Raw genomic sequence first — 13,144 nt, 5'->3', positions numbered from 1 at the left:
CCTCTTTTCCAAAGAGGAGGAAAGGTACAGAGCCCTTCTGATTAGCACACAGTAGCTCTTTTCCTAATTAGCAATGTTCTTTTACAGCACTGAAAAATGAGGACCTTTTGTTTACCATTAGTTGAGGTAAGTGTATCTTGCTTTTATTTGGGTTTAAGACTACTTTAAAGGAGTAGCTTTTCAGTTGCAGCATGGTTTGTCAAGATTACAATATTTATGACTGCATAAAATACACAAGTAAAAAAAAAATATGATTTGTAGAGTTTGTTATCAAGAGCTGAGACTTAAACCTTTACAGAACTGCAAATACTGGCTTCCTAACTGCTAGTTGATAATTTTGCTGGCAAGAGCATTTCATTCGGCTTTTCTTTCATCTCTACACCCTTTTGTCCAAGTAGTAAGAACTAGCAAGAAAGTCAGCTCTAACTGTGGTTAAACTGTTGTAACAGCGTTAGATAAACTGTGCTGATTCTTCATTAAAACACCCTTCATTTGAAGCTACAACGTAAGAGGAGATTCTTTTTGTTCAGAAGGAACTATCTGCATGCTCTGTGCCTGTAACACTTCACACCGATTACAAAAAATTTAACAATGCAATCACTAACATACCCCACTAATGAGAAATTATGAGAAACTGTTCGATGCAGAACCTTCTGCATCAGTCAACTCTGATCGATAAGAAAGCTATCAATTTTGAAATTTAGATTTAATGCATTTTCAAGAAGCTAATGAGAAAGGAGCAACTTAAAATAAATACCATCATTAAAACTGCAAACTGTTACAATGATATATTATAAACTTGTCCTAAATAAACCTAGTGCTTCAAAAATTTACCAGTGAATTTGTATTACAAAATATGTGAAAATACAATAGAATACCACAAAACAATGTCCTTTTTTGGGGTCAACAGTGACGCCAAGATGATTCAGTCTTAACTTTTAAAATTGTTAATAGAACATATTGTAATATATAAGTTGCAATTTGGTTGAAATCTAGAGAACATCCCCACCAAAACTCAATCTTCTTCATTCCTTGTCTAAAACTAGTGCCAAACTTCCTGTCAAAGTTGGTATTTTCTTGAAGAGCTTTAAAATTTAGCTGTTACTTATTTTCTACTACTACATTTTGGCAGCAACTATTTATTGGTCTGTTATTGCAAAAAGTGCAATTTAACAATAAACCAGTCTGAAGGTCATTCTATGTCTTGAGGATACATACCATATATTTCTTTAAAAATAATCATACTTTTGTAAGCAATACTTTACAGTAGACACCTCAAATCTACCATAGATGTAAAACTTAAAACGAGAAAAATTTAGTCTCTAAATCTTTATACACATATTTATATTCGAGTTTCTATATATATTATATATATACACAAGCACAAGAGTATATATAAAATATATATAATCAGATTCAAAAAAGAACAAAAACTGGGCACTGTACATAAAATCTTTTTAAAACTCAAACAATAGAAAAACTTTAAACATTAAACAATTTTAATAAAAGTTTCTGTACAATGCTAAGCAGTTTTATTTACATATAGAAAATGTAATAGGAGTAGTGTTTGAAATTACAGAACTCCTTAAAATTTCAATGGCAGGTAATCTGGAAAAAATAACAGCATTCCATTCACAAATATTTTCAAGCAATAAATATGTATTTATAAATAGTGTAAATTTACATCAAGATTAGAAACAAAAATCACAAATCTGAAGTTTATTCCTTAGTCTATGTGCAACCCATTTATCTTTGTGACTTGGCTGTTAATTGTTTTAAATTTTATTTAGGAACCAAAAGTGTAACCGTCATGGTTTCAAAACAAGACAGAAAAACATAAAAGCAGTAAAAAATTTATATCACCTAACTCTTCACATTAAAAAAAAAAAAAAAGAAAGAAAAGTTGCCCAAAGAAAGACTTAAAATTTCTAACTACCTTACAAAGAAATGACCAGCTAAGCTAGTACTTTTTCCAAGGGGAAATTCTGAAGGGGGGAAAAATGGATGAAACCAACTCATCAGCCCAGAAACAGAGAAATACAAAAGAGGTGGTCTTCAAGTCAGTAGTCTGTATAATGTTGCCAGTTTTGTCAGATATATACAAAACATGGAATTATTTTTTTGAAGTACAGCTGGATGAGCTTTATTTGTTTTGAGTTCTGGAGTAGGAGGCAGTGCTCTCTCCTGTCCAGTTGGTTGACACTCCGCACTTGGAAGGTTGCATAGACACAGCTTTCAGCCAGCAGCCTTACGGGATAGCTACAAAAATCAGTGGTGCAGAACTGGGTCACTTCCTGAATATCAGAAAAGTTTTCATTTAATGTCCATGAAAAAATGTCAAGATGAGGAGGATGGCAATGGAGGAGCCTGAAAGAGAAAACATTAAATTACCTTTTCTACAAGGGTGCAAAACTGTGTTTAACTAAGACCTGCACAAACTGTAACCATGACAGTTCAACAGTTACACACACTATTCTTTTTACACTTCAGGACTCTTTTGAGAGAATAGTGGCATTTTTTTCCACCTTACCCAAATACAACATGTATTTTATGAACTCTGTATTAGGATTTTGCCTGTACTGCAGACTGGAGTATGCTGTGGGGATGTCTGTGTTAGTATGATGTGAGCAGCTACAAGTCCCACTGCAGCAGCAAAGAGCTCCATGTGGCCTCAATATAGATTTATCTTTACACACTCTAAAACAGGGATTCTCAACCTGCTTACCAATGGGGATATGGTCCATTTGTGGCTCTCCAAAGCCTTTGGGGGTTTTGTTTTCCCTCCTCCCTTGTACCTGACCAGTAACATAACCCCCTGAGGTTAAGTTATCTGTGGAAAGGGTCTCAGATTATGACATGGGGACAAAGTGCCTCAAGAGTGATGTGTCTTGTTCCTGCCTGCTGTCAGGAGACCAGGTCCAGAGGACACCTAACTGCTTCCCAGTACTGCACTCTGTGGCATTCCATCAAAACACCGAGTCATTGATGGCATTTCGTCCTCTCTTCCTGCTCATCTGTGGAACCCCTTCAAAAAGCTGCTCAGTCTTTAAAGACACTTTAGATCATACCAGAGTACCCAGCTATGGAACTCTAACGCTGGCTAATCCCTGTGTTTGCTCCTGGTACTTTATCCAAATCTCTCTTTGGCCTATTGCACCTTTGCCAGCTGAGATTATCTTCATCCTGTGGTTTATAACAAACCTTAACTCTCCTCCTACATCTGAGATATGTCACTTCTAGGCTATGACTTTTCCCAATTGAGTATGTATCTTCTTCAAAAGAAATGAATGGCACATGAACTTCATATAAGAACAATTATCAATGTCCTTCAGAGCCCCAGCCTCAGGTTTTGGTGGGGGAAGGAGTTACAGGTTGAGAACCCTAGTTCTAGGGACAGTACCATTGCTGTTACCTATATAATGTATAAGCACAGACAACAAAATACCTCTCCCTCCCTCTCATCTCCATACAGAAACATTCTTCCCCATTTCCACTCAACTGGAAGAAGTATCTGAGAACAGGTGTTTATTTATATGTTTTTCTATAACAGATCATCACTTTGAAATTGCAGCATTTCACAGACTGTAATGACAGTGACCTCTTAGAAGCATGAACTGAAGTTCAACCAACCCAGGCCCTGTGGGACTAATGAAGAGAATTAAATTCAGAGGACATGGTCCCACACTCTTGCCAGCCTCTACTGATGAACCTCGAGGCTTTAACTCAGAAGGTCACAGCTTGGCATGCTATCAATACATGAAATAACTGAACACATGCTTTCTGCAGCACCTGAAAATTAATCAAAAGGCACAGCCCTTACTGGGCTGCCATATCAAATCCAACATTGAAATTCCCAAAACACTTAGTCCAATGTTTGTCTCCTTCGACAGAAAGCCAAGGCTTATAAATACATCCAGCATCGCTTTCATCATGGTTACAAAAAAAAGCCATCTTTGCCTGGAACAATGAAACCTGGGTGAAATGTTAGGACAGTTGTGCTGACAAAGTTCAAAGCAGGAGGCTGCCACATATAGCACAGAGCTATAATGGCAAAGAGGCTTTTTGCTTTAAATTGAAATGCAAAGGAGGCCCCAAGCCAAGAGACAGAACTGTTTGAGAGCATCCACTTGCTAAGCAGAAGGACAGTGCTGATTTGGGAGGGGATGGGTGGGGAAGGGGAAGGAAGGGTCTGAGTGCATAGGATGCTCTGCTGCTATACTGACTTCATACCACAACCAATGTATTAGAGATGCTCTTGAACCTGGTGCTAGTTTCTCCAAGCTTCACTGTCCTGATTCTTCCCATCTCCATCTGATCCAGTTATGGTCTTCAGGTGATCTCTATTGGATTTTTAAAGCCACAACTTTATGAATTGTAATATCATACTTTTCCTGAAAACTCAGTGGTTATGTTCTGCAGTAAGTTACTGTAGTATTTCACACAATTCTGACTCTTGAGGTTTTGTTCTGCAAATATCACACACAACCCAAACCTCCATTTGAATCAGGAAGTCCACGGTACTCGTACAGTGGAGCACCAAAACAGTCTACAACTGCTTTACAAATCATGTATTTATGCACCCACTTATTAATTTGACTTACTAATGTAAATTGATCATAGACTTGCATCAAGTCCTCCATTTTGTACTGTTCTAGCACCACAAAGTTTTCCAGGTTCGTGCTTATCTTTCGTGCACAGTCTTGGCAATGTACAACATAGGTCTTTCGAGAATTGCTCTCACTAGTGACAAAAAGCAGATCAAAGACTTCCACCTATTAGACAGGAAACAAAAAGCCAAGCGTTACAATTTCATTTTTAAAAAAGTTAAAACCATGAAAACTGCATTTTCTTCATGATTTACAACCTTACCCTGTGCATGTAAAGAGAAAAATTAGATTTGTTCAGGGAAAATCTATTCTCCTAAGGCTCGGGCAGAGGAGTGAAGCAGTGTAAAACCACTGATATTACACTTAGGACGTCTGCATGAACAGTGCCATGGGAAAGCTTTGAGTCAACACTGACAAAGCACAATTCATTTGCAGAATAGGGATTACTCAGTAAGGTGGGGATTTCAAACAATTATACCTATTTTTCCTTTTTACTGTCTGCTAAAGAAGTTTCTTATTTATTTCCTTACTACTGAGCCACACGCTCAAGAGGCTCTGCCAGAGGATAACTAGAAACTGATTTTTGGGAGATAGGAAAATGTTATTTTCTTTTAAGCTTTCTGAAAACTCGTATCTAATACTTTAAAGCAACTATTAACACTAAGTAGAATGAAAAAAATCAGCCAAAAGGTATGCCCTGCAGAATAAAAGGATTTAAGTTCTCTTTCTTCTGGATGTGTTGTTGACTTCTGAAATGAAGACAGATATACCTTTAAAATGAAGCTCAGCAGATCAAATTTTATGCAGGAAGGAATAACAGCATTTTATAATAACTTGAGAACTGAAAATCAACCTAGTGAAAAACAGTATTGTGGAAGTACTGTGGGAAAGCCTTCAGCAAAATACAGCCCATGTCTAGAAAAACATCTGGATGAGCTCCTGGAAGGCAGTATAGCATCACACAGATGTTCTTACAGCACAGAGCAGATGCTGCAACTTAAAAGCTAAATATAAACATCATCAACAACAAAAGACCGGGCAAAATTTAAATAAATATTACAAGAGTAGATGACCCAACACATTTTCACTGACCTCACAAATGCTACAGTAATGAGCTGGCTCGTCCTTTGCTCGTCCATGCCAGACAATCTCCTTTCCTGCAGCAATCAGAGCTTCCCTCAGTGTCTGACACTGTTTGAGAGTTCTTAACAGGCAGTACCTGCAACCAAAAGCAGTTGTGTGTTCAGTTCAACGTTCAACTGTGTAGCAAAACTCAAGAAAGCTTCAGTTTCTTCTAAGACCCTGTACTTGGAGCTCGGTGTTCCTCTGGGATTTCAGAAACAGCTGCCTAGGAAGAATAACTGGACTCATGGCTTTGGGGAAAAGTCAGGCCTTGTACTTATGGCTCTTTCAGGACTGCCTCTAGCCCTGCAAACAGGCTGTACCTTTCATTTTTTGATTGAAACACATGAATGCTCTTTTAAGCACAACAGAACAATGTGTTTTCAAAAGCAACCCACGTATTTTACTTTGAACCATAAATTTGTCAGCAAAAGCTTAGCCTGAATGCCAAGTTCAGCATAGCTGTTTACATTTTGTACATCTATAGCTTGATCCAAAGGACTCTTTTAACAACCTGAAACTCCTGTTACTTTATCAGCACTACTAAACTTTATTATCCCAAGTTTTCTGAAACTCCAAGTTCTGCCAAGAATCACTTTACATACAGTGGAAATAGAATCTATGAACACGTATCTTCATCCATGCAAAAGGAAAAAGAACAGACAGGTTGGTATTAGAAAAAATAAAAAAATCAACACAAAAAAAAAATTCTAGCACTTATTTTATGAATGAAGACATGAACTGAACATTCAAATGTCAAATTCAAACCTACAATTCCCTGTCACACCCCCTGTAGAGGCAAAAAAACCTACATCATTTTATGTCACAATTTTATACAGTTCTCTTCCTTCTCTTTACAGTAAAATATAACTTGTTTTCTAGCATTTTATGAGCTATGTATGTTCTTTAAAAAAAGCTGGCACAATAGGCTGCCAAATTTCTAAATTACAATGTTATTTACAATAATTTTAGATCTCAGCTACCCTATTTATTTGAGCCGCAGCCTTTGCAGCCTTCAATTTTCTCCTCCACAGGGTAGTTACGTTACATGCTCATTAGATGCAGAAAGAAGACTGAAAAAAATTAAGGGTAAAAAAACCACTGGACAGAAAACAAAGTGCTCAAGAATTCTATCAAGTGTTTTCAACTTGATCCTTCTCCCATTTTAAAGTCTGAAACACGTAATACACACATTCTCTATTTTAAAAAGCCACCACACTTCTTTCATGTGTATCCAAGCAGTTAATAGCATCTCACGATTCTGAAATACTCTCCTCCTCTTGTTTTACACTCATACTGTTGATCTTCACTAAAAACAGTGGCTTCACTAATGTCCTGGAAGGATAACACAAAACTGGAAATGTGTTTCTTTGTTAAACATCTTTATTTTCATGTAACCAATTTCAAGAAAATTATACAGCTCATTAAGCTGTAACTCCTTCAACACTTTTGAAGTTTGACATGTATGTGAGTTATGATGTTAAGGCCAACCATAGGTGATAGATTAAATATTAATTCATTCAAGTGTTGGGTTATTGTGCTCCTGACAAGCTCAATACTTTTGGAAAAGCATTCATTTATGCAATACTTCCTGATTATTTAAAATAAACTTAAAATCTACCATTCTTCTCTTCTGCTGTTACCTGGCAAAGCCTTTGGGCACCCCAAAGAGCAACTGCAAGCATTGTTCTACACTCCTGACTTCCAAAGACTTTTCAAAGTGTTATTTTCAAAATGTTTTCTATTGTTACAGTTGTGAAAAAAAGCACTGCCCTGAACGTAACCAGCTTACAACACGGCTACAATGTTCACCAAATGTGAAAACAAAGCAGAAAACAACAGCTTGAAGGTGAACTCTCCCTCCTTGGATAAAATTCAGGTCCTAGTAATGGCACTTCAAAATGTAAATATTAACTATCTTATGTGTTTAAATATGAGAGAAAGGATACAAACTATCACTGTGAATCTGCACCTCAATTTCCTGAAATTTGGGAAGCATTAAGAAAGCCGTTCCTAGCAAAGTGACAGTGAGCAAGTTCAGTGGGGTCAGCTTTTAGTACTGCATGCCTGTTTTTATTCTGGTACAGTGAGAATTCGATTGGAAGAAAATCTAGACCATCCAGCTCTCAAATTCTTTGCAGGTATGGCACAAAGATATGAGTAAATTATGTCCAGTCATATTCAAATAACAACATGAGAGAATAAAAATGGAATAATCCTGATTTGTTCTAGAAGGGCAGTGATAAACCCATCTGAATACTCATATATTCAGTAAAACTTCTCACAAGTGCAGAGATCATCCCAATGGCAATGCAGAACCGACCTCTTTGTACCTTCCAGTAATACATCTTCCCTGACACTGAAAAGTATTTTACCTAACTTCATGATTTTGTGCAAAATAATTTCTCCCATGTCACATTCTTTTACATTTCTGAAACTATTTCTGTAACAGAACTTAGTATTTCAGTTACTTTGGAATTAATTTTTTAAGCCTTTATTACTATGGTCGCTCTACCTCTAAAATTCTTCTTTTCCTCAGATGCATTTGTAAAAGTCCTTTTGGCTTCCATCTGAGAGGTTTGCAGTTAATTTTCTTTTCATGAGGCTGTCCTCCCTCAGCCAAGTTTTAAATATTTTTTTCCTGCTGTGCTCCTGCTTCTACTGTTAAAATCAAATCTTTGAAAAACATCCCATGAGAAAGTTTCAAGTTTTGCTCTTTGACTTCTATCTTTCAAGACAGCACTGAACTGCACATTAACTAAAAATATAACGAGGCATCAGATTTCTTCCAAAAGCAAAGTTTCCTTCTTCTGTTGCCTTTTCCTTTCTGCTACTCCATTTTTTATCACTAATGTGGTTTCCAATATTTGTATCTATGCTCAAATTTTAGTTTATTGCCTCTGCCCTGCTTACTTTCACACAACCCACTAAGACATGTTTGTATTTCTCTTTCAAACTGAATCAGAAGCTACTTTTTATCATTTTCCAAGAGCTAATCTATTGTACTATGCTGATACTAAGAAGTCCCAGATACAGATGTCAATCTACCAGAATACTTCACGTATCTTTGACATGCAATTTTAGACAGACATGTGCTCAGCAAAAAGATGACAGCTGTGTCACTTATTGTTATTTCCTGATGACAATGAAGCCAGCTATCCAAGACGAAATTCAACCAGCTCTATCAAAAATGACCATTCTTCCCAGCACTGTTATACACATGCATATGCTCACATATACGTAACTCACAATGGCTCTATTTTGTACACAGAAAATCCAGGTGCTATGGACAACAGCTACTTGCCAGATGGTTTCTCCTGAAGACAAGGAGTCCACAGGAAAATTATGCAACTGCTTCCCCATATTAAGGAAATTCATGAAGGTTTCTGCATTTCCAGTGTGTTTACAAAGCCAAGGTCAGACACCAGGCTGTGCTGATACTGATTTCTAGGAACTGCTATTCCATAACTACAGCAGTGACCACAACAAAACGTTATCTCGGGCTGCTGCTACTGGACGTTACAAACCAGAGCTGATCATCCCCTCTTTTTCCCCTCTGCACTCACAGCAGGAACTTGTGTTTTGGCTGACAACTAACCTGGATGGAGAAGGCTTAATCTGAGTAAACTGGAAACGGTTTCAGTAGACTGGAAAAAGTGAATGCACACACCCCCAAAATCTCTACCTCCTCCTCAGCATCTCTGTTTATTTGTAATGTACACCTAAAGTTTGACTCTCCTGCTAGAAGAAGCTGGGCTGCTGTCAGCCAGCAAGACAACATCAAATTACCATTTAGTCCTCTGTGTTTCTCCATAATGTTTTAAGTAATTCTCTTGGACAAGGATGCTGTGCTCAGTCACGTTCTTCTCCTTTTAAACTCAAGCCATGGCAAATGCAAAATGTAAGTGGCCAAAATACCAAAATCATATTTTTTCAAGAAGATTCCAGAATTGCTTTGAGCTTTACAATAGATGTCTGCTCAGTTTTGTACGTACTTTATGTAAATAAAGGTAAAAGTGAACTTTGTGGATTTGGTATTTTTAAATGGACTTTCTGCTGTCTTTCTCCCTCCCACACTCTCCTGCATTTTACCCTGTTTCTCATTTCTAACTATTCAGTTTCTCTTCCCTTCTTTATGACAGCTGGCATTAGGAATATGAGCACAAATTGTTTAATTGAAGGGCAGGACTGCCAGGCCTTTAGCAAATACTTTATTTACCCTAAGTATCAGTTTCTAGATTTTAGGAAAGCATTCACACACAAATGCTACCCTATAATCAAGCTTCAGAGTGACTACAAACCTCCCTGTTGTCAACCTCCAACATTCTTAGTTCTTACAAATTTAACATTTCCCCGATGCCTCCATTCTGCAACAGATGTTCAAGCCTAAATTAAATTCCTACTATAAAAAGGTGTGGCACTCACATGTCACCAATAAATCCCACTGGGGGAAAAAAAAAGACTCTCTTTTTCTTTGCCCTTTTTTTCACAGGTTAACTCACCCATTTTTTAAAATCCCATTTCAAGGCAAATAATAAAAGGATTCAATGCCTGTTGATCCAGTATGTTGGTAAGACTAAGAAGGGCTCAGAAGTGCTTTGGTAGACTCAGGCAAAGCAGAGTGTGCTGCTACCAGAGGAATCTCATGATGAGTAATATGCTTTGGAATTCATTTCCCCACTTTAAGACAAACCTATGTCATATGCTGAAATGTTCATTCATTCCCCAACCTCAGTATGGTGCTGCAATATGATTTACATTTCTTGAAGTTTCACCCTTTAAAGAAAATCACTACAGATGCTTGAAACCTGGAATATTCCTGCATTTTGGAATATGCATATGAGAAATGTCACTAAACTCAATTATCGTTTTACACATCAATCAATTCATTGTTCAGAAGAGCAAAGGGAAGGAGGCTCTCAAGTTCCTACTTGCCTTTATTTAAAAGATTTATACTGGATCTCCAAATGACAGCATGAGAACAGTAACTACAGGTTCTAGAAATGTAGAATTTAACTCTGTTGTAAAAATTACTACACATATTTCAATTCTAATATTTAGGTTGATGACCTAATTTTCCTATTTCTGATGGTACATACTCTGAACAGCTGCTGTGATCAAAGCCAACTTTCTGTAAATTGCTGAATTAAGTCTATGGCAAATTTAACTAAAAAAAGGCACTTAGATGATTCTAAAGCTATGCCACAATAACATCACGTAAAACATAACAAGATTAAGGATACCTGTAAGTGTTGTGTTTGAAAAACGGAACCTAAAGTAATTTTGGTTTGGCTCCCAGGAACAGAAAGTCTTGCAGGGAACTATTTTATAAATCAACCACTGGTTTTATGTGTGAAGAGGAAAAGGGCACAGTAAATCTTCAAATAAACAAAACTTACTTTATCATTTCGAAAAGCTTTGGATCTGAGACCTTGATATTCCGAGCCATATTCCATGAAAGGTGAACCATGGGCACTATGGACTTCACGCTCTGCAGCTTATTCCACTCGTACCGTTCCACTGCCAACTTGTACTGACAGGCTGCACAAACAGTTACAGGAGCAATCAGTCAGCTTAAGGAACAATTATCAACCAAGATCCCTCTGTTTATAATAATGATTTATATCTTTTACAGCTAAACTTCACTCACAATGAGCCACTGATTCCAACTACATTTCTATTCTTTAAAATGTCTTTTAAGAAGTGTATTTAGGATGCTGAAAGAACACACAATGCCACAGCAGGAACAAATACCTGTGAACACAAGTTACTGACAAGTGTACTATTTCTTTGCTGAACATGGAGTAGTATTTTAAAAAGTATTAATTAGTAAATTTTCAAGTTTTCCAGATTTTTTAAAAAAAATCCAGGTTTGAAGTGTCTGTATCTCAGTCTACTCACAATTTATCATGATTCTACACTGCTATGGTATATAATCTCTTCTTGAGAGAAGAAGTGAGTCAGACTTTTTCATTAAGCAGCCTACTCACTCCACACCCATCTTTTAAAAATGTTTTACAAAATTTACTGTGACTGAACATGAAAGGTCTATCAGTCAATCACACAATCCTAGAGATACACTCTTTATTGCACCATATAAAGACACATTTTAAACTACTACTTAAGAAAACAGAAGGTTTTTTGGAAATATACTCTCTTCAAACACTTGACAGACTCTTGTTTTAGAACACTGCAGAATTTCCTTCCGCACTCAGATAAAAATCCTTCCAAGACCATGGTTCAAAATGGAAGAATTCTAGAGCAGTAGGTCTGAGAAACCTAATGTTCCTTTATGAACTAAATTTTACAACTGTTTGCATTTCCTGATGCTCTTAGCAAAGAGCTATTAGGTACCCACTGCCCCACCAGTATTAGAGGACTAGTCCTTAAACTCAGATGAAATCTATAGTGCAGTTTGCTGGGTAGAACAAATCTGGGAGAAAATGTTTCAAAACAGCCTAAGAAGACCGTACATAAATTAACAAACACATTTTACTTCTACAAGCCCATTCAAAGCATGAGTGCCAAGACTGCATTCTTGCTGCTTTCTCTTCCTCTTACAATGGAATTATTTAAAGCTTCAACACATCATATTTGAAAAATTCAGCACAGTGGTTTTTCTTCATCTAGTGAAGCATGGCAAATCAGTAAGAACTGGCAGATTCTGTGCCATGTGCAGTACAGTATTACCTACACACAGCTCAGCACAGGCACTGCTCACATACCTGTGAGAGGGCCAACGTTCCATGCAATGTTGTTGCACCAGCCAATAGCCTGAACCCAGTGAACAGTGCCAGCATTTATCCACACCAAATCCCCTGGTCTTTGAATAAATCTATAAACTGGGACATTGGCTTCATACAAATCTTCCAAGTTTGGCCACCAAGATCCCATTAGGAAATTCATATTGTTCCTGAAAAAAGAGTGAAGATAAAGTCTTCAGCATTTACCAACAGACATGTTAGTGGCAGACACTTCAATGCAATCTGTAAAAAAATGACCATCACCGTAATTTTTTTCTGAATTTAATGCAAATGAGAGACCCAAAAAGAGAAGCCAAAAGGAAAGTGTCACGCATAAAATTCCTGATCATAATTTTGACATTTCACATCCCACAATACATTAGAACACTTACCCATCCACCTGCCCTTGTGAAGTCAGTTTATAGCTTCTGGTTAAGTTCTATTTTCCTTTAAGTTTCCCAGTATTTTATTGGTGCTGAGGCAGACAAACCCATGGTCAGATCTAGTGCGGCACCAGTGCCCAGTGCTGCTTTTTTCATCAGTGCCTGATCTTCTGTACAGACCACAGCAGCTCCCAAGGATGTTTTCTGTTCTGAACACGTACTCACACTGTGTGAGTCTGTGTGTGCATGTGCAGCTTGCCCACATAACAAGCAACCTCTTGGTAACACT

The 13,144-nt window shown here is 37.3% G+C and overlaps 1 protein-coding gene across 10 annotated transcripts in view; it reads right to left on the bottom strand.

Annotated features, from left to right (window-relative positions):
- Window positions 1-687: 687 nt before the first annotated feature.
- Window positions 688-13,144, bottom strand: part of KDM6A (lysine demethylase 6A) — a 150,164-nt gene continuing 137,707 nt past the window's right edge. For 7 of the 10 annotated variants that reach the window (XM_062488131.1, XM_062488133.1, XM_062488135.1 and 4 more), the window contains 5 exons: window positions 12,455-12,642; window positions 11,129-11,270; window positions 5,700-5,826; window positions 4,602-4,772; window positions 688-2,367 (listed from right to left, as the gene is read on the bottom strand). In XM_062488131.1, coding sequence (XP_062344115.1) covers window positions 2,338-2,367; window positions 4,602-4,772; window positions 5,700-5,826; window positions 11,129-11,270; window positions 12,455-12,642 — 658 coding nt within the window. In that variant the 3' untranslated portion in view covers window positions 688-2,337. The other 3 variants (XM_062488132.1, XM_062488136.1, XM_062488130.1) reach the window with 2 other exon arrangements.

This window comes from Cinclus cinclus, chromosome 2 (genome assembly GCF_963662255.1).
Source record: "Cinclus cinclus chromosome 2, bCinCin1.1, whole genome shotgun sequence".
Lineage (NCBI taxonomy): Eukaryota > Metazoa > Chordata > Aves > Passeriformes > Cinclidae > Cinclus > Cinclus cinclus.
Note: the sequence above shows the minus strand (reverse complement) of the source record. Positions and strands in the feature narration are given on the sequence as shown.